This window comes from Hyposmocoma kahamanoa, unplaced genomic scaffold (genome assembly GCF_003589595.1).
Source record: "Hyposmocoma kahamanoa isolate Upper Pololo Valley unplaced genomic scaffold, ASM358959v1 65, whole genome shotgun sequence".
In the NCBI taxonomy this organism is placed as follows: domain Eukaryota; kingdom Metazoa; phylum Arthropoda; class Insecta; order Lepidoptera; family Cosmopterigidae; genus Hyposmocoma; species Hyposmocoma kahamanoa.
The window spans coordinates 5,803,197-5,823,600 of NW_020653853.1; the positions used below are offsets into that span (position 1 = coordinate 5,803,197).

General features: G+C 37.1%; 2 protein-coding genes across 2 annotated transcripts in view; one reads left to right on the top strand and one right to left on the bottom strand.

The window, feature by feature from the left end:
• The window catches only part of LOC113231574 (beta-1,4-N-acetylgalactosaminyltransferase bre-4-like), a 480,048-nt gene that overhangs the window by 160,245 nt on the left and 299,399 nt on the right, over positions 1-20,404 (top strand). The window lies entirely within an intron of this gene.
• LOC113231506 overlaps positions 1-20,404 on the bottom strand; it is a 121,560-nt gene that overhangs the window by 97,126 nt on the left and 4,030 nt on the right. Inside the window, exons 3-11 of the mRNA XM_026465831.1 lie at positions 19,733-19,872; positions 15,489-15,572; positions 15,028-15,110; positions 12,514-12,639; positions 11,805-11,952; positions 10,851-10,975; positions 7,613-7,745; positions 6,540-6,732; positions 1,724-1,835 (exon numbers count right to left, since the gene is read on the bottom strand). Coding sequence (XP_026321616.1) covers positions 1,724-1,835; positions 6,540-6,732; positions 7,613-7,745; positions 10,851-10,975; positions 11,805-11,952; positions 12,514-12,639; positions 15,028-15,110; positions 15,489-15,572; positions 19,733-19,872 — 1,144 coding nt within the window. The remainder of the gene's footprint in view (positions 1-1,723; positions 1,836-6,539; positions 6,733-7,612; positions 7,746-10,850; positions 10,976-11,804; positions 11,953-12,513; positions 12,640-15,027; positions 15,111-15,488; positions 15,573-19,732; positions 19,873-20,404) is intronic.

The window sequence follows — 20,404 nt, forward strand, 5'->3', positions numbered from 1 at the left end:
TTGGTGTGGAACATAGTAACAGGTGACGAAACATGGATTTATAGTTACGATCCCAAAACTGTTATGAGCCAATCCGCGTAGTCCCGATCTGGTACCTTGTGACTTTTATTTATTTCCAAAAATTAAGAACCAGTTACGCGGTCAACGATATTCATCACCTGAAGAGGCTATCGAAGAGTATGAAAAATATGTTTCGGAGATTGTCACGGAGGAGTGGCATAAATGTTTTCAAAATTGGTTCATTCGTATGAAAAAGTGCATTCACGATAATGTAGAATATTTTAAGAAACAATAAATTCATTTCTGACCATTTATAGTATTGTTTTCTTATTTATTTCGTAAACTTATAGTGCGCCTCACGTATACCTCACCTACTGAAAATACATGGTGCAAAATAATTTGTGAATATAGGAAACCAAACAATCTGCATTGACATAATTCCTTGGATGCTTTGCCTAGATTTCATGGAACGTTTGACTTATTCCCGCGTCGTAATAGTAGTGCCCCTTAGAAAAGTTGTTTGGTTTCTTATACTGCTCTACGAACGAAACTTACGTGAATGTGAGTCGGTCTTAATATAAAATTAACAACCAAGTAGAAAAAGTTATTCACCCGTGATAATTCCTTCTCGTTTTTTTCGTCTGCAATGAATGAAAATTGATAATTTAATGTCTGTTGGATAATTCTACGAAATACATAGAACTAGATAATTCCTTGTATCTACACAGTACCCTGGAGTTAATTTGGTACTCATAGTACATGGAATTTTATCTGATCTCAATCAGGTAATTGGTATGATTTTCTGGGACATTGTATGTATTAATATCTAATGTAACTTTAGTCCATACACCAAGCTTCTGCATCAACTGAGTTTATTTTTAAGTGACAGAATATGGTTTTGGCTTTAAATAATTTTATTTAATTTTCAGCAACTAAAATGTGGTATAACTTACATAATACAGTTGAAATTTCTTTATATTTTTTCCCTCAGAATCAAAAGATTAGGTAGTTAATGGGTCAGGGGTCCTTAGGGTATGAGTACCGACCTCTTTAAGCACTACTTTTATGCGATTGTTGGCGTCCATACAAGACACGCGGCGGGCGCGCACACATGCAAGACACGCTGCTACGTTTGTGTGGAGTTGCCATACTTGTCATATTTATACTGTGTTATTTATTACCAATCACAAATGACTTTAGTATCACGTGTTTGCAGTACGAAACTCAAGATGAACAATCGTAGGGCTTTACTACAGTATTGTAACCAACCGCGTTCTACGTGATGATGTTATTATGACGCATACGAACGAAATTTACTTCCTTTGCGTTTGTTAATTTTTTGCGGTTCAGGTTTACGCACCAGAGCTCTTTATGGTTAGAATAGAACAGAATAGAAGAGCCACAGAAATGATCAAGCGATAAGACGTAAGGGCTCTTACACATAAACACGATACGACATCGCGTACATTGTATATATATATATTGCGTCGTAGCACGACGCGATGTCGTATCGTGTTTATGTGTAAGAGCCCTTAAGTGTGCATGCTGTGCTGTTATGGAATCCGTCATCCACTCAGCTTGGTATCGTGTCATTGCATGTGCTACGACATTTGCTCATGTAAATACGTAAAGCGATTAAATTTAAACATACCGTTGTTGTTGTTTTAACTTTCGGTATCCTTTTAGAGGTAGTTCTTGAAACTCTTTTTGCAGTAGTTCTAACCTTAGTGATTTGTAAGGGTGGTTCAGTTTCTGTCTGAGTTGACGTTGTTTTGCTTGTCGTTGTCCATAAATCGTAGTTGGGTAACCACATTGCGTTATCCAGCGGTTCGTAACTGTAAACATCACAGCATTTTGATTAGACCGAAATCCATTGTGTGTACAATTGACACCTAAGAAATCTTGAAAAAATCTGAACTTTTTCAAGATTTCTTGGGTTTTCAGTAGGTTAGCAGTATTAGAAGTTTGCGTCTCAAATTCTGGTGCAGGTAACCACCTTAATGAAATATCAGTAGTAAATTAAGTATTATTTAACCGTAATTAATTTAAATTAATTTTGTATAATGTGGTCTTATACAAATGTGTATCGTTTTCTAGCTATCCTCTCACTCTTATTATAGGCATTGCTCACACAAGAGGAGTATACAGAAGTAAAACTCACGTCACTAAACAAATAAAATGTTAAATATCCTCACAATAAAATTACCATATCTACTTAATACATATTACGTTTAAATGTTCGAAAAGGTGAGTCAGCCTAAGTAAGGATGCTAACAGACTGACTGCATGTTTGTAGTTAATGCGTGAAGTCGTAATCATTTTCATGTAGCCGATATCACGACTGCATGAAGTTGACAAAGACTTCACGCATTAACTGCATGCAATCGATCTCGGCTGCATGAAGTCGGTTTCGACTGCACTACGATGATGTCCCGATGCTACGGGCTGGACGGCAAGACCAGGGTACAGCGGGATACGCCTTCACGGGAGTCTCTGGCGGACCCGGACTTGGGTACGGACTCGCTGGTGTTTGTGGTGAGCTGCGAGTGACGGACATGTTTGTCTGCCCAGGTACCATGTGGCCGGAGTATCCGTCTCATGCACAGCTAGCGCGTCTTAGTAGCGGCCTAGTTGAGAGCCTAAAGCGAGGAGACGCCCGGGACACGTGAGTTGCCCTTTTAGTTGGAAGTTATGTCCGAACATTGTCGCAGGAGACTGCGACTGGCATCTCCGGCACTAGCTCGGAGAGCTAGTAGAGGATAATAGCCTCCGGTCCCTGCAGCCGCTTAAATAATTGGGAACCGGAAGACGTCGTTTTTCGGCGTCGGGAAGTGAGCGTGACTTACAGCTCCGCCACCAATGAAAAGATTTGGTAGTGGACTTAGTAGACGGCTCAGCGGTGGTAACCGCTAGTTGTGCAACGCGCAATGGGAAGTGACCGTGACTTCAGCTCCAGTACCTATCTAGAAAACAGGAAGGAATATAAGAAGTACATTCACCCGGGGCGGCTCACCCGACGCACTAGCCTCACGAGAACCGGATGAAGTTCAGTGACAGAGGCCTGTGACAATATTGTACACAGGCTGATCTGGGGTCAAAACCTGAACTTATGACGTTCCTGTGCGCTCACAGGTTATAACGCTCCTCTCGTAAATCCTAAGGGTCGGTAGGGAGGGTCACTATAATAAAAAATAATGTGAAAGATATGGGGCTACTCTACGATGATGATCACCGCAGCTAATAGTTTCCTCTGACCGCCACCATGCACCTGAAGCCGCCACGCGTTCCCTCGCATTTGTCGGAGACACTTAATTAGGACGTCTACTGGAAGTTGAACAAAAGCGCTACTAAGGGCAAAACACGAAACCCAACTTTAAGGTCAGTGTAGTATTGTTCAGTTATTCAGCACTCTTTTTACCTGCCGATACGCCCTTCTCCAGGCATTCCTTACCATATGTTCCACTTCTCTTAATAGTGTCGCAAGGAACGAACCACCTAATCAACCCACTTGTATGCGGCTCGTATGGTCATATAGCTTGACTGTTGCGCTGCTACACATTGTTTACAAACAAACTTCATAGTTTTAAAAACTTTTAATAAGTTTACTTGAAGCGCGTCATGGTACGAAAAGTCAATGTAAAGGTTATAGTACCTAACCTACCTTGTTTTAAGTGACTGTGGTAGACCCTATGCCACTGCGGAAGAATACGAAAGCGTCCCGGTAATCCCGGTAAAAGGCGCAGAGACGGAACACCGTGGGGTTTAGTCGGTAGGAGTTCGGCAAAACCTCTCTGTAGCTCCCGCAGCAGACAGATATCGATGAGGATTTCCCTATGTAAAAAGGGCTCCCAAGTAGCCAATTTTACTATGCTGCATTCTGGAGTTCTTGGACAAAGTTTGTTCTCAAGTCCAGAATCTGTCGTTTCAAGATATCTACTACGACATTAAAAGACATTATTTAAAACTTGTTAAATATAATGACATACTGTTTTTTGTACGCACACTTCGCCCTCTTTATCATGAACTGGGCTTAACTTATAATTTTGAACGAAAAAGGTTATTTACATAATTCGATTTAGGTACATTTCACGTTCCATTTTATGATGTAAATAACTTATTTTCGGCAATATTATACCTTACGACCGTTGAAAGGGATGACTTGTATAACTACATTTTTATTATAATTTCGTAGTAACAAATGGTTGACGTCATTTTGACTAACGACTTATTTCATATGAGGCACAAGTTTTGTGGTAGGCTTAGTTGGCATTGCGTCTGACACGGTTTGCTAGAAGACGTTTGAATCCAGCCGGATCGAACGAATGTTTCCTAAGTGTTCGATCTATGTATTACTAATTACAAAATTTTATTTCAAAATGTAAATTAAAAATACAACAAGAATTTTCCGAATATCTGTCCTTAGGTTGCCTAGAAATATGTAGTGGTTACTTAGCAAAACGGCCGCCTTATTTATTATACATAAATTACAAATTTATAGTAGTAGTAGAGCACTTTGTAAAAGAGTTCGTCCAGTGACATGCTGCCTTCTTACCTATTTCAGCCGCCAAACAGTAATATGGGCATTACTGCATTCCAGATTAGAAGGGTAAGGGTACTGGTGAAAATGTGCCTGTACACATTGGATTTGTCAACTTATGTCTCAAGGTGAGTTGGCAGTAACCCTCAGATCTTTGCCATGTAAAGCTCTGAGTGGCACTAAAACTGCTACGTACAGGCGTGTCGGTTACCGCTAGGCGCATTACTTGTTTGTCCCGTCACTTAGTAGAATAAAAAATGTAGCTTATTCGGAACAATTATAAGGGTAGCTGGAAACTCCGTTTGAATCATAGTGAGATACAGTTGAATATACCTTGAGGGGTTAAGTGCATTCTAGTGAAAAGTGCATTTGTGCCGTCTAGCCATGGACAATGCATTTGATTTGTTTGAAAACTTTCCGATGAAAACTGCGACCGCTCGACAGTATTCGTTACGAATTCTAATAATGTGACGTGAATAATTATAGCTTTTATTTCAAAAATAAACTGACGATAAAAGTTTGTGAAATTACATTTATTTCACAAGTTTTATCGAAATCGGTCCACTAAAAGTGAGTAAAACCCATTGACTTACAAATAAATGGACGACGGGTCTAATACAAAAACCACGAAAAAAATGTCCCAAGTCAACCTATTTAAACGTAGTGACATGTCAAGGAATATGAAAAACCTAAAACGTTGAATTTGAATTGTAATGTCATCGCAGTACTCTCTAATTTTGCTTGCTTCGCTGTCAGTCGAACAAACGAAGACTAAAGCGTGAATGACGCTCTGTATACGATTTTAACGCCCTATAAGTTCGGACACTTTTTAGCGCGGACCCGACGTCCATATAATTGTAAGTCAATGGTAAAACCCAATAAACCGGGTTCATCTCTTAATTTGTCACACTTAGAGGTGGAATATTTTCTTCCAACTTGAATGGGACCAGTATTGAGGTATCCCCTTTTCTGTATACAAATGACGGCGTAATCGCGTAACATACACACAAAAAAATATTGGTCGCATTGAAAACCTCCTTCTTCTTTTGAAGTCGCATAAAAAATAAACGGTATTACGAGAATAAAACTCCTTTACGAATGACTGTCTTATCATTTGTTAGGGATACACCTGTACTGTCATTGTCGGTATTGGATGATCTAACATTGATTCGAAAGCTTACACTTTCTCACATTGTGCTCCTCCAATATTCGCTGAATAGCAGAACCTACAGAAGCCTTTAAAATTGCTAAGCAGAAAACTCAATACTGGCGAAATATATGCCTATAAGCAAAAAGAAAAAAGAAGAATATTGTTGGGTACAGATTATTTTCTATTTGCAGATTGGGCCATAAATTATCGGAGCGGGATAGCGACATTGCGCTCTCTCTTCCACTTACCACTAGGGTACGGGCAGGCACTGGCCTATTGTTTAAGTGCAGTGTTGTGCATTACTGCAGTTGATAAATGCTATCGATTTAGATGACGTTTAATTTTGTTATAACAGTGATAGCAGGAAGAGAAATAAAAAAGAATTTATTTGTTAAATTCATACAATACAAATCAAATACACAAACGTACGATTTTAAAAACGTAAAACCAACATGCTTAAAACTAAATAACTCAAAAATACGGAACGTAACCAATAAACATGTATTCTCGTTTATAAATGAACAACTAAATAGTATGGTATTAATAAAATAATGACATTATTCGCAATAACATCCATTTTGTATTTTGTTTTAAATTTTCAAATCTTGTTTTTTTGATTCCACAATTTCCAGTCGCGATAGCATTTTATTTCATGTGCGATATATAAATTAATACTTCCTACTTATAGGAGATCTTTAATTTATCGATAACGAGCCTGCGCACGAGTCACGTACGCTCAACACTAAGCAAGGGAAGAGAGAGCGTAGTATCACAGTCCCGCTCTTATCTTATCTTATTTGTGACCGAGTCTGCAACGAGTAAATAATCTATAGTAATTTTTAAAGTACATACCCAAAATCAGTCATGAACGTCGGTCCTGTATATTCTACTCTCTGTGCGGTAAAGTCGTCATAAAACGATCCTTCTTCCCATTTCCATTCCATGGTGTCCAACGATTTCATTAGTTTTTGAAAGCCCCAGACAACCATCTCGAACTTAGCTTGTCCAGTAAATATTATAAATACACTAACGTCGAATAAAGATTCTGAAAATAATTGAAATTGAGAAACTTCTGGTAAACCGATTTGTGCGTCTACCAAAAATTAACCTTAGAGTCTCGGCCATAAGAAAACCACATTGAAAGAGTGCTGAGTAAATCATCGCCTGTTAGAAATAATTAATTAAAAAACACCTTATACTGAACAGTATTTCCTCTGATGAAAAATCCCAAGCAGACATAGACTATTCATGCTCGTACATTTAGTCGGTGTTTTAAAAAAAAAGCATATTGTTATAATATTTTGCAAATCGTATGTACGTATACTGGAATGTGGTCTTTGATAAATTCATGTCTTTTAATCCAAGACCAAGCCAAATTCTTGGGAATCGACGCTGAAAACGCTCTGTGAATGTTGTATTTGGAAAACTAGATTGTTGCACACCAACAACGTACCATGTGATTCAAATCTCATTTATAAGTAACTTTGTGTTGCGAGAAAAGAATTCTTGTTGATAACACTTTTAAATAGAAAACCAAACCTTATAACTTGGACCTTTTCAAGGCGAGATTGGATAGGCATTATTTAGGTGTGCATGCTACATCGACCTCATCATTACTTTCCATCAGGGCAGATGGAGGTCAAAAATTCAAAAATTTGATATTATAAAAAAAGCTTCTTAGAACTCATTGCATGTAGTATTCATGTTGCACATCGGCTTTAATATGACACAACTTAAAAATTATGTATTATCAGTAATTTTTCCAACTTTTTACGAAAAGCAGGGAATTTTCTGCAAATTATCATTTTTAACTTGTGACACTGTTGCAATCGGTGTGCGAGATGTGTATAGGGTAGAGGCGGTATAGCATTTTATCACTGCTGTTTTATTGTATAAGTAGGTAGGTTACCTGTTTGAATTTTTACCTTTGTAAGCGTAACATGGACCTCCATCCGGCGCTCGTTGACAAACGTGTCTCACAGACATCTTTGAAGTTGCAGCGCCTTCTGTTATCTCCATGGTCATACATGTGATCTCTATACTCTGAATAATCGTCATCTGTAATATTCGAACTTTCACTTAAAGTGAAGTAAAATTTGTTATAGACCATGCGAAAGATCTATTTTTGGACATTAATAAATACGAATTCAACTTGTTTTTACAATTGAAAATGAAAATAGGAGATAACGGCCGTGAACTATGTTGCCAAAATGACGATTGACTTCGGTCAATTAAAAAAAAAAGAAAGTTCCGCAAAATTTTATTCTTACTCGTCTACCCGCTGTGCGGTGCGGGAGGGGTGACAGTTCACGCATCAGTTATGTCGCGCTGTATACGGGATAATTTCAACAAGATCTTTCTGACGATATTCAGTAACAAGTTTATTGAAAAAGGTGCGAATGGATTAATTTCAATTATCAATGAAATAATAGTTATTTTTGATTCAAGTGCGGAAAGGTAGTCATTATTCACGAGTTTCACTCGAGAGAAGTGAAAATAACAAATTCGCACGTGTATCAAATGACGTTTTTTAATACATTTGCGAAAAAACTACATTGAAAGTAAAATAAAACAGTATTAAAAAAAAACTCATTTTATTTCTTTGTCTGATAAAAATTCAGAGTACAATGGCAACTGTTGCCAGTATTCAGCCAATTTAAAATCACTATTTTAGAGGCGCGGCGCGCAACGGTCTCGCGTAATACTCACCTACGATCATTGCTCAAGCAGCCATCTTTATGGAAAATATTTTGGTATTTTTAAATGTAACCCGTTGTTTTATAAAACACCTTTGCAATTTAAACAAATAAGATGTTTGTAAGTAAATATAAGTTTTAGTGACGAATGACGTCACAAAGCACATAAATATTAAATAAATATACAACCTCTTTAGTTCTATGTTTAAGACTTGAAACAACAGTAAATTAGAAAAGAAATTGAAAAGTAAAAGGCACTAGTGGGAAAAATCCAACTTTCGGCGCGATTTGTTGTACGAAAAATACCACGTTTTGAGCAACTATATTAAAAAGTGTTTTTTTTTTATTGAATGTCAGGATATTTAATTATAACAAACTAGTGGAGTAATTTCACACAATTGAATATCATGTTGGTGAAACATCCTGACATTCAATAAAAAAAAAAACAAACACTTAATTACAGTGAATAGCGACATCTCTAGCCAGGGCTGGTAGCTGTAAGGGTCTCTAACAGGGTGACAAATTACTTTCATAGATCTATGAGAACATAGAAGTGCTAGGGCTAAAACGTCATTAAAAACCAGATACAAAGATCCGACAAACAAGCACATAGAATAAATTGGTGAGAGCCGCTGATTCGTTCCGTGACTTAGTTGGCATAGCGTCTGGCACGGTTTGCTAGAAGACGTCGGTTCGAATCCGGCCGGATCGAAGTAATTTTTTCTAAGTGTTCGATCTTTGTATTAATAATTTATTATATCAGTAAAATAGTTTTTTTATTATCGTTTCATAACAATTGACTAATTTGATGGGCTCTTTTTACCGAAGCGAACCGACGAGGTAAGGCATTTAAGCATTCATTCGATTTTTATTACAGATATTCGAATGAAATTTTCTCTCCCGTGTTCCATAATATACACGTCGGGGGACTGTGAGCTTTTTAATATTTATTTTATTTACAATTTATTAAGTATTGTAATATTTTACAATACTAGTATTTTATTTTTTAAAAGCAAATAAATGTTAAAATATCGTGAATTGAAATTCTTCGCGTCTATCTCACACGCTTCAAAGCCTACGCAATCACGATACCGTTTCCAAACTGCCTCGGTGGCCGAACGGTTGTCATGCCAGACTGCCACGCAGAGGTCGCAGGTTCGATTCCCGTGTCTGGAGAAATATTTGAATGGCCTACATTTATTTTTCTCTTGAGTTTGGGTGTAATTTGTGGTTGTCCTTGTGTGTGTCCATGGCACCCGCGACACAGGGTCTCCCTAGTGCGGGGCTATATATGTTGAGTGTGTGCGTTATTATTACTACTATTATTTCGCCTTTAATCTAGTAAACAGCTTCGTTACTGTTGCTTTTTTCTTTTTTATAAGAGTACGGAACCCTAAAAATATAAACCCTGAACAAGGACAGACAGTATCTAAGGAACGTGTCAAAATATCAGGGGTCGCAGTCTTAAGCACATAGGTTAAAAAAGCTTTTTTAATATACCAACTTTTTTTTACATAGCCCTGCACTAGGGAGACCATGTTTCGCGGGTGCCATGGACACGCATACAGACAACTACAAATTACACCCAAACTCACGAGAGAAATAAATATAAGCCATGCAAATATTTCCCTCGGCCTGGGAAACAAACCCGTAACCCCTGCGTAGCAGACCAGCATCGTGACCGTTCGGCCACAGAGGCTGTTTGCTTTAAATCAATATACCGGCAGATTAAAGCCCATGAGTTAAATTCGAATGTTTCAATTTAAGCTCTAGTGGCGTACTTATTCTACTTTATCATAATTTCTGCTCATCTTAGCGTTTTGTAAACAACGCGGAACAATAAACTTTGTTTTTTATAGAAGTTTTTTTTATTTCATGGTGTTCTTTTAAATTAAGATACATTGTATAACTTTTATAACTTTAACTGACATTGGTTAGTTAAAGGAATTTCTTATAATAAACCCTTTCGATCAGCATCATAAAGAAGGTGCTTTATTTTGGTCGGTACGATTTCCAGATGAGGCAAGAAACTTTTTAAAAGCCTTTCATTGCAATATTACTTACTTTTAAAAATAAAATAATATGTCATTGAGACAAAATATTCTATCCACAATATATAATACAAGGAGGGGTACACAGCGGTGGGACACCTGTATACGGGTAGACTAACGAGATAACTTTTTGTTGTTCATATGGAGAGAAAAATAGTGGACAACAAGTGAATAAATAAATATTAGACATCATATAAATTGCTCTGATCCCAAAATAACTAAAGCACTTGTTTTATGAAAATCGGAAACGACGACGATACCACAAACACCCAGATCGGAGATAATATAGAAAAGTTAGTTTCTACATTTACTCGGCCGGGAATCGAACCCGGGACCTCAGAGATGGCGACATCGTGACAATCGGTGTGTAAGCCACACGACCACAGAGTTCGTCATTGAAGTTATGCGATACTTACATTGTAAGTGGCAAAAGTAAGCTTTTTTTTGTCGTTGTCTAAAACAACCAAGTCTCTGTATAGAAGATTCTTTTTTTCCTCTTCATCGCAATTGCCAAACCTCTGTGTCGAGATCACTTTGCTTTCTACCCACTTTTTACCGGTGCGTCCTATATTCGTAAGGGAAGCAGCGCCTGAAAGATCCATGAATATACTTTTTAGTGACATCAAAATTCATTATAACTGAAGAGTGCCATCAGCGAGTGTTCCATGTAAGCGACGAAAAAAAAAACGTTCACGAAACGAAGCACTAAGTGTCGACAATTGTTTTGACTGGCTCAAGCCAATTCCGAGTCGATAAGTGTGGTGACTCCCTTACAGTCTTCGTATTTAACAGTGCTCGCACACGTTAGACATTTCGTGCAAGGTGTGCGGCGCACATGGGAGGAGGGTCTAAGGGGATACAGAGAGCCGCTCGCGACGCCTCCAAAGAGCGTACGTCTCTCGCGGCGCAAATGAAGTAAACGGGCTATTGCTTCCCAATATCATTCATAATTGCACCATTTGCACCCGAATTTTTGATCACTGGGGAAAATATAACTGTAAGTATTCCTTTTTGATCGCATACCTACTAGAAGACGCCAGAGTATTGATTACACTCGGGCGGTACATGGGCTAGAGCCGGCACTGAGGCCAATTATCGGAAGCAAATACGATCCCCGATTATCGGGTGCCTAATTTCTTGACGATTTTTTGGCAAACCGGTTGCCGGAGTCGCGTGTATGCTTAATCTTTCGAACGTTTAATTTTCCATCCATCCACAATTAGAGGGGTCGAAAGTCGTGCGTGCAGCGATTTTTTGAACCATCTTTGAAGGACGTGTGCAACGTGAGATTCATATTATTGTCCTATTTTCTTGTGACAAAATCATCCTCCCTTTGTCTAACGTCTACGAGCTCCGTTTTACACAATTACTTCGCAATACGTATTTCTGGTTGTTAATCTTTGTGATCGTAACACGCCGGAACTTGTCTAGACTGCTATGTATCCAAGGGTAATAACTGAGCATGTCAATATAGCGCGATGGTGCGCTGCAACCCGGTCCTCTCACTCCCAATCCCAGCTGTAAATAGATAACCAATTTTGATTAACATATTTTTCTTTCAAACAACGAATAAAAAAATTTGCCGACTGTTTTGTATAAGGAACCATTTTTTCGCTAATTTAATTGTTTTTCCTAAAAATTGTTTATTTCGTATGCTCGCCACGAAAAACAACATGGGTGGACATTTATGTTACACCTCGTATAGCTTCCACCATGGGTTTGTAATAAAAAACAATTGTGTCAACTGATATTACTTTATGCTATCGATTCTCAATTCTCGCATTTTTGCCCGAGTTCACAAGCAGTAAAGATCTTAAAATAAAAAGATTATAAAATATGATTCATATTCTTGAAATATAAATACCAGAGCAACATATTTCATTACAGTGTTCAATTCAGATAAAAACTAATTTAGAAAAGTTCATTTTTCAAATTGGTCCACCGAGGTCGTCTTATTATTAAATTTTGTTACAGTCAGCACACTTAAAAAAAAAAGTTAATATTTCTGTTTTGTCCTTTCTAATGTAAATTTTTACTTCTTTGCTTTTTCTAATATATCACTTAAATGTAATTTGGTACCAGTTGCCATCGGCCCCACACATCGCGGGTGACGAGGGCTGCGCCTGCGTTCCACACGCACACTTCATTTGTGTCCAGTACAGCTGCGCACACCGCGCTGGGCGGACGCATTTCCTTTGTGTATAACTGTAATAAAGCGTCTGTAATGGAATGACATGCGTCGTATTTTAACATGTAAAAAGTAATTTTTAAATCTTGAGATTTATAAATGACTTTGGCGCATGTGCGCCAAATGCAATTTATTTTTTATTACTTATTACATTTGAAACTAATAGAGATAAGAAAATTTACAGCATTTTCTGAAAGATCTGTGTAAGAGCGCATTTATTCGACGACGTGCGATTCGACCCCGCGTATATTTGTTTTTTCAAACAAATATACGCGAATTAAATCCGGAAAAATGGTTTCATTTTCTTTATTTGTTTTTCAAACAAATCAACATAAGTGCTGACTTATGTTGATTTGTTTGAAAAACAAATATAGGTTATAAGGTCACGGCTGCGTGACAATGGAACCTAAAGAGCCCGAAACATTTCTTTTTTAATAGAACGCGATTTTAGATTTAAAAAAATTGTTTCGTTACAATTGCGAAAACCATTGACTTACAAACAAATGAACGACGGGTCTAATACAAAAAACACGAAAAAAATGTCCCAAGTCAACCTATTTAAACGTAGTGACATGTAAAGGAATATGAAAAAGCTAAAACGTTGAATTTAAATTGTAATGTGATCGCAGTACTGTCTAATTTTGCTAGTTTCGCTGTCAGTCGAACAAACAAAGACTAAAGCGTGAATGACGCTCTGTATACGATTTTAACGCCCTATAAGTTCGGACACTTTTTAGCGCGGACCCGACGTCCATATAATTGTATGCAATGGCGAAAACGTATTAAGTTCATCAATGACATATTGATATCATAGTGTTTATATTTATTATTCTGTTTAAGTCCATACATTCAAAACTAATGGTAGGTCATCTGGTGAAATTACGGGCACATGGGACTTGTCAACTTACGTCTCAGAGTTTCGGGCGCAGTGGCAGTGCCCCTCAGACCTTTGTGATTTAAAACTCTGAGTAGCACTGCAACTGTTAGGGACAGGCGTGTCGCTTACCACCAGGCACACGACTTGTTCGTCCCGTCACATAGTATTATAAAAGAAACTCTGTAGATTTTAATTATTAAAAAAGCCGTGGTAGCCTAATGGTTTTATCTACCGCCTCTCATGCAGAGGCCGTGGGTTCGAATCCCTCTAACCTCTAAATTTCTCGGAATTTATGTGCGAAATTTAATTTGAAATTTATTATGAGCTTTTCGAAGGAAAACATCGTGATGAAACCTGCACATTTTGTTAATAATAATAACAATAATAACGCACACACTCAACATAGCCCCGCACTAGGGAAACCCTGTGTTGCGTGTGCCATGGACACACACATAGACAATCACAAATTACATCTAAACTCACGAGATAAATAAATATAGGCCATAGAAATATTTCTCCCGGCCCGGGAATCGAACCTGGGACATCTGCGTGGCAGTCCGGCATGGTAACCGTTCGGCCACGGAAGCAGTTATTGAAGAAGGTTCTCAACCCTCGGAAAACGAATGAAATCCCAAATCGGCATTTGACTAGCATGGCGGACTATGGTCTAAATCCTGGCCCGAGAGGAGACCCGTACCTAGCAGTGGGACGTAAAAATAGGTTGATGATGATGATTGTATTTTTAAATACCGTCGAGTTTTGTTTTTGTGTCCAGTTTCACTTATATGTAACTTTTCAAAACTACTCAGACTCGTGAACTTTAGGCCTGTAATCACCCTTTTCAGGTCGCTTCCACGTTGGTATTGTAGTTGTCGCCAATTTAACAAATGCTTTATGTTATGCATCGAGTATATAACAAGAAATATAGACGAAATAAGAGCCATCCATCCCTAGTAACTCATCAGGTAAAAGGACCTTATATCACTTTTAAATATCAACTGTTGTTTGCGCTGAAATCACAAATTAGAAAACTGAAATAGTACGGCACTAACAACTGACCTGTGTGTACGTCTCCGTATATCCCAAAAATATTCTTTATTTTTGTAATAAAGATAATATCTCTAACAATGGGTGCTGTTCCATTCGGTGGCATGGGAAAAAGAGCAAAACACTTAATTACAAAACAAACGGATCACATTTCATCGATAATTAAATATGTAATTTTGAATTTTCATCCGATATATCAAAGCTCAAGTTAAACTGGTCGATTTGAAGTGAAACAATTGCCGACAACCGTCAATTGTTTCGAATTCGGGCTGGCCTATCGGAGCGCGGTTGTCCGCCAAATTATTACTGCGAATGATTTGACGGAATAGTTTTCAAATAAATTAAATGACATTTCGTCTCTATTTCTGGTTATATGCTCGATGATGTTATGTTATGTCTACATGATCGTTAAAATTCCGATTTCAAACTTCAGTCGTCGGGCTTGATTTATCATGACAGCAATAAATAACTTTACACTCACATTGACAGCAGAGTAAAATTCTCTACACATCCTCCATGGAACATGAGTAACCTCCATTATTTCTCTATGTAGATCTTCCAAATCTGAAAATACAGTCATGATTATTTCATTATCTCTAGTTCATTCTGTGTTTTCTTTTTTTTTGTGCCGGGCCGAACAAGTCCGCACCTGGTGGTAAGCGACACGCCTATCCATAACAGTTGCAGTGCCACTCAGACGCAAAGATCTTGAAGACTTTGCCGCCGTGCCCGTCACCATAAAACATAAGTTGACAAGTCCCATGTGCCTGTAATTTCACCAGTACCCTTACCTTTCGAAACCGGAACGCAGTAATGCTCACATTGCTGCTTGGTAGCTGAAATAGGTAAGGTAGGAAGTACTACCTTCCCAGGAGTAATTCTTTCAAAAGGAGTTCTAATGGTAATATTAACTATGATATGTTATACTAACTATGAACTTACTATCTTTTAATCTGATGACATATAACTCAGGATTTATCAGAAAGGTATTTGGTGCCGGACAGACTGGTCGAATAACTAGTCCCACTGTAACATAAAGCATAGTTTCAGACAATCAGAAAAAGGTAACGTAGGTATAACTTATTTTTATATAATAAAAAAGACTATTCGAACGTTATTTTGAGACATAATGTACCGGGTTCGATTGCCTAGTTTTATTTTCCCAATGAGGGTAGAAAATGAAACAAGGACATCCGAAAAAACTTAATTAATTATGATTAAAAAAATTACAATTTAAAATTTAAATTGAAAAAAAGGTACATAAATTTATTAAGGGTCGTGGTAGCGTGCGTTACGACTTTAGGTTTTCCGCTTCCGAGTATGGTACTCCCCTATGCAGGGGATATATATATCCTTATCCGGCAAATATACAGATATTTGCCGGAGCAGAAGAAGGGCCACAGGACGAGCAACAATTGATAGCCGTTCAGTGGAAATGTTTCGTCCTAGTTCGGACGTAGTCAAGCTCCAGGTGTATGAGCCCGAAGGAAGCTCAGCAAATGTAGTTTTCTAACCCGAAGGTAGATGGCAATAATTATCCCGAAGGTGACTCTCCAACCTGAAGGTAACTTTCCAAGCCGAAGGTAACTCCCTAAAGCGGAAACTTTCACTTTCACTTTAAGTACGTTTAATGTGGTTAGGAAGCAACAATCTATGATTTACAATAAAATTTTTCACATTTAAAATTACGTTAACGATTTTTTATATCGTGAGAGCGGCCAAACCGAGCGTGGACTAGCCCTGAAGACGTTTTTACGGTCGGTGTTCTATCGCCCTCCCCTCTCTGCGTCTCCGACATTATTCGAAAATGCAACGTAAGCTGCCATAGATCTAACCAATTTTGTCTATGGTAAATCATTGTTTAATGTTTTATAATCAATTATTATTTAAAAATAGTATATATTTGCTGAAGATAATATTTGTGTTAAATTATTACAACATTGTAACGTTTTGATCCAATAATAATGATTTGTATTTTTAATTAAATAAATATATATATTATATGAAATCTGTAAAATATTAAAAATATTCCCATTTTGAGTAGCGCGAACACCAAGCAGGTGAAGTGACGTCATAGGTAAATAAAGAAACGTCACAGTACCTATATTCACCATTCACATATTATCTTGTATATTTTTCTGCTTAATCACTTTTTAACCAAAATAATATGTGAAAATTTGGATTGACAACAGTAGTCAATCAGTGTGTAAAATTCTCACACATGGCTAGTGCACATTTTCTAATTTATTTACCTACCAACATCGAGTAATATAACCAGAAAAAAAAAACGAAATGTCATTTCATTTGTTTGAAATCTATTCTGCCAAATCATTCAAATCACAACTGCACTCCGATTGGCTAGACCGAATTCGAAACAATTGACGGGTGTCGTCAATTATTTCACTTCAAATCGAGATTCGCTCTGGACCTTTTGGAGGGAAAAGTGTCGTTTTTATTTTGACTTTCAATTATTTTGTGAAATCTAGTTTAAAGTGGAATAGGATAGTGCTATCGTGCCTTAATCGAAGATTAAAACGCGAAATTATACGAATCTCGAACTAAAATACCCGTATCGGCCCGTTTTAAGGAATCCCGAGTCAATCCAAACACGCCGCCTCAAATTGCCTATCCTCTTTGTGGCGGCCATATTTACAGAAACATAATTAAACTTCATGTTTAGGCTGATGGCTTTGCCAAAGCCTTAATAAATTAAAAAAAAAACTTCAAATCGACCAGTTTAACTTGAGCGTTGCAATTTTGGATCTAAATTGAAAAATTACATGTTTCACATTTAATGACAGTTGAAATGTGAGTCCATTTGTTTTGTAATTAGATGTTTTCCCACTCCACCGAATGGAATAGTTCGCCCATAGAGATATTATATTTATTACAATAAATATAGAATATCGACTCATCCGTAGAACAAACACCTATGTGCAAGGTGCTGCTTATTCTCGGGACATTGTACATTTCGTTCATTGTTCTTGACTGCGGATATCCACAGTCAAGATCGACTGTTGTTCGATTTTATATTTCCGAAACGAAACAACAAATATATAAAAAATCTGAAAACACCTTTATATAGGCCTTTTGAATAACGAGATTATGTTTTAACCTCTTCTCGCTGTATAATCACATCGCACTTTGTACTTCGGATGAGTTGATATTTTTGGAATATACGGAGACGTTCACAGGTCAGTTGTTGGCGCTGTACTATTGTAGCTTTCTAATTTGTGATTTAGTGCAAACGAGAGTTGACATTTAAAAGTGATATAATGTCCAATTACCTGATGAGTTAGTTGCCAGGGATGGATGGCCCTTATTTTGTCTTTATTTCTGGTTATTTACTCGATGCCTACCAATGATGTCACGCGTTTTGAGTTGAAATGCAGTGCCGTTAGAGCGGCAATATTTTTTAAATTACATTTCAACATAGTTAGGGACTTACACTTATTTGTAAAGTACTAACAACTTCACTGGACATCATAAACTAAAACTTACAATAGACACAGAACTTTCGTAAAAAATAGTATTGAAAAAATTTCTTATAATAACTCTTTTGCAGGCACTTGTACATATGTAATCACTTTATTGTACAGTCGATGCCCTCACATACGTATCCACTATTCGTATGGCACTTATTATAAATATAAATAAATAAATGAATACGTAAGTGAGGACACCGACTGTACCACAAAACAAATGGAAGCGATAATATTAGCGTAGAAAGGCGGGCTTATCTTGTTAGAATTTTTTTTCCCATTGATATACGAATACTTTATGCAAATGTTAAAGTAAAAGGGCGGAAAAGAGACAGCTGGATAACCAAAGGTTAAAGGAAAAATGATCAGGGGATTCAAGATGGAATGGATGGACAAATAATAAAGTGAAATTGCTAAAGCATATTCGTACTACAAAATTAACCATAATATAATTTTCATCGATTTGAATTTAAGAATCTATACAACCTGAAATGACTTTCGTTGATTCCGCACAACAGTGGAAGTGTTGAATCAATCTCTTTGGAAAAAATGCATAGTAAAATTGGATGTACACTGACTGCTATATAATGGTGTGAAAACACTATTCCTAAAAATTTTCATGAAAAAACTGCAGTATTCAATAGGTACAACACAACATATTGGTACATGTAAAGTACTTTACATGTACCAATAAGTTTTTTTTATATATCAACTGAATTAAATAGCTCATGTTTAGTACCTATATGATATACGTACATTTTTCAAATGGTTTTACTTTCGTTTGTAAAAACGAAATTCTGAAATAAAGCCGATGTCCTAGTATAAATATAAATGTAGCTCATTCAAATATTTCTCCCGTCCAGGAATCGATCCCGGCAGAGCAGCATGGTTACCGTTCGGGGGCAGTTAAAAAAAATATCCTATTTTTAACCGCTGATATGACTCAATGACAACAAACAATTTCAGCAAAAAATGTTCTTGAAAATAAAAACAGCAAATGAAGCTTTGTTTGGCGAAAGCAAACAATTTTTTCGCGCATTACTTGTTTTTTGTAATGCTTGTTTTGTATGAGCATGGTCACCAGCTTAAACATGGTCTTCTTTTTGTTACTGCCTATTAATACGAAGAACATACCCATGAGCTACGAAATAAACACAGGATTGCACCCGTACAGCATATCGTCGCCTTACTCGTAATTTAAAGCACAAAGTTACTGAAAGGCAAAAAATGCATTGTATATACAAATTTTGCAGGCTGATTTCACATCAAATTTCCTTCATATTCACACACTGGCTCATCAAACAATGCATCCAAGTTAACACCCTGGATAAGAAATTTAAAATAAATAGAAAGTTTTGCCATCTCCTGAATAATATACGAGTTATACTCTTTATAATATACGAGTTTGAGAAAGTACGGCGACGATATGCTGCATATCGATGTCCAAAACAGGCAAATTAATAAATATATTGGGCCCGACAGTATATAACTGGCTGCCTCTTGTAATTGTTGATTCCGCTTCGGACAACTTATTTATATATAGATCAGTCAATATATAGAAAAATCAATATAAAACTTATCACATTGGTTTTATAATAGTAATATAACATAATTACTTATAATTTGAATAATTTTGAATGTAACTACAATTATGACTTGTACATGTTAATTTTACCAACAAAGAATGATTATGTCTATACGTACGTTTTCGACTGACTCCTTCTACCAACTGTATGATAGCTATGGTGTTTTGGGACTGTTCGTACTCCGGGTGTAATATGTAGTTACGCACACCACGCCCTTTCGAAATCCAGTGCTCTCCGATAAGGACACGGCTGTTGGATCTAAAAAAAAAAACACTCGTTAAATTGTCGATCGTAATCATGATGCGGGTTATGACTTTCGACTGCAATTTAGAAGACGACACGCTTCGCGTACAGTCAGGCGCAGATCAGTATTGACACTAACCTGTCGAATAACGTCGGGCCTTGATTTCCTTAGTGTCAAACTTGATGTAGCTTATAATTGTACGTAAAATTAGTTCTAACAACAAAATGCTGTGTAGGAAGAGAGCAGTGTGGTATGAAAGATGATGTAGTAAACAGAATAGAAGTGCTGATGCTTCAATGGTTTTGTCATGTAGAAAGATTCAATGTTGGTAGAGGCGTGAGGATTGGTAGACATCGGCGTACATATCTCAATTCCACCAATCTCTCGGTGGGAGACAGGGATGATGATATGTATATACATATATATGTATCAGTGATATGGTGTCCATATAACTCGATTCGTAGCGATTTGCCAAAAATTTTCCACGTATTATCAAAACACTACTACTACTACTACTACTACTACTACTACTACTACTACTACTAC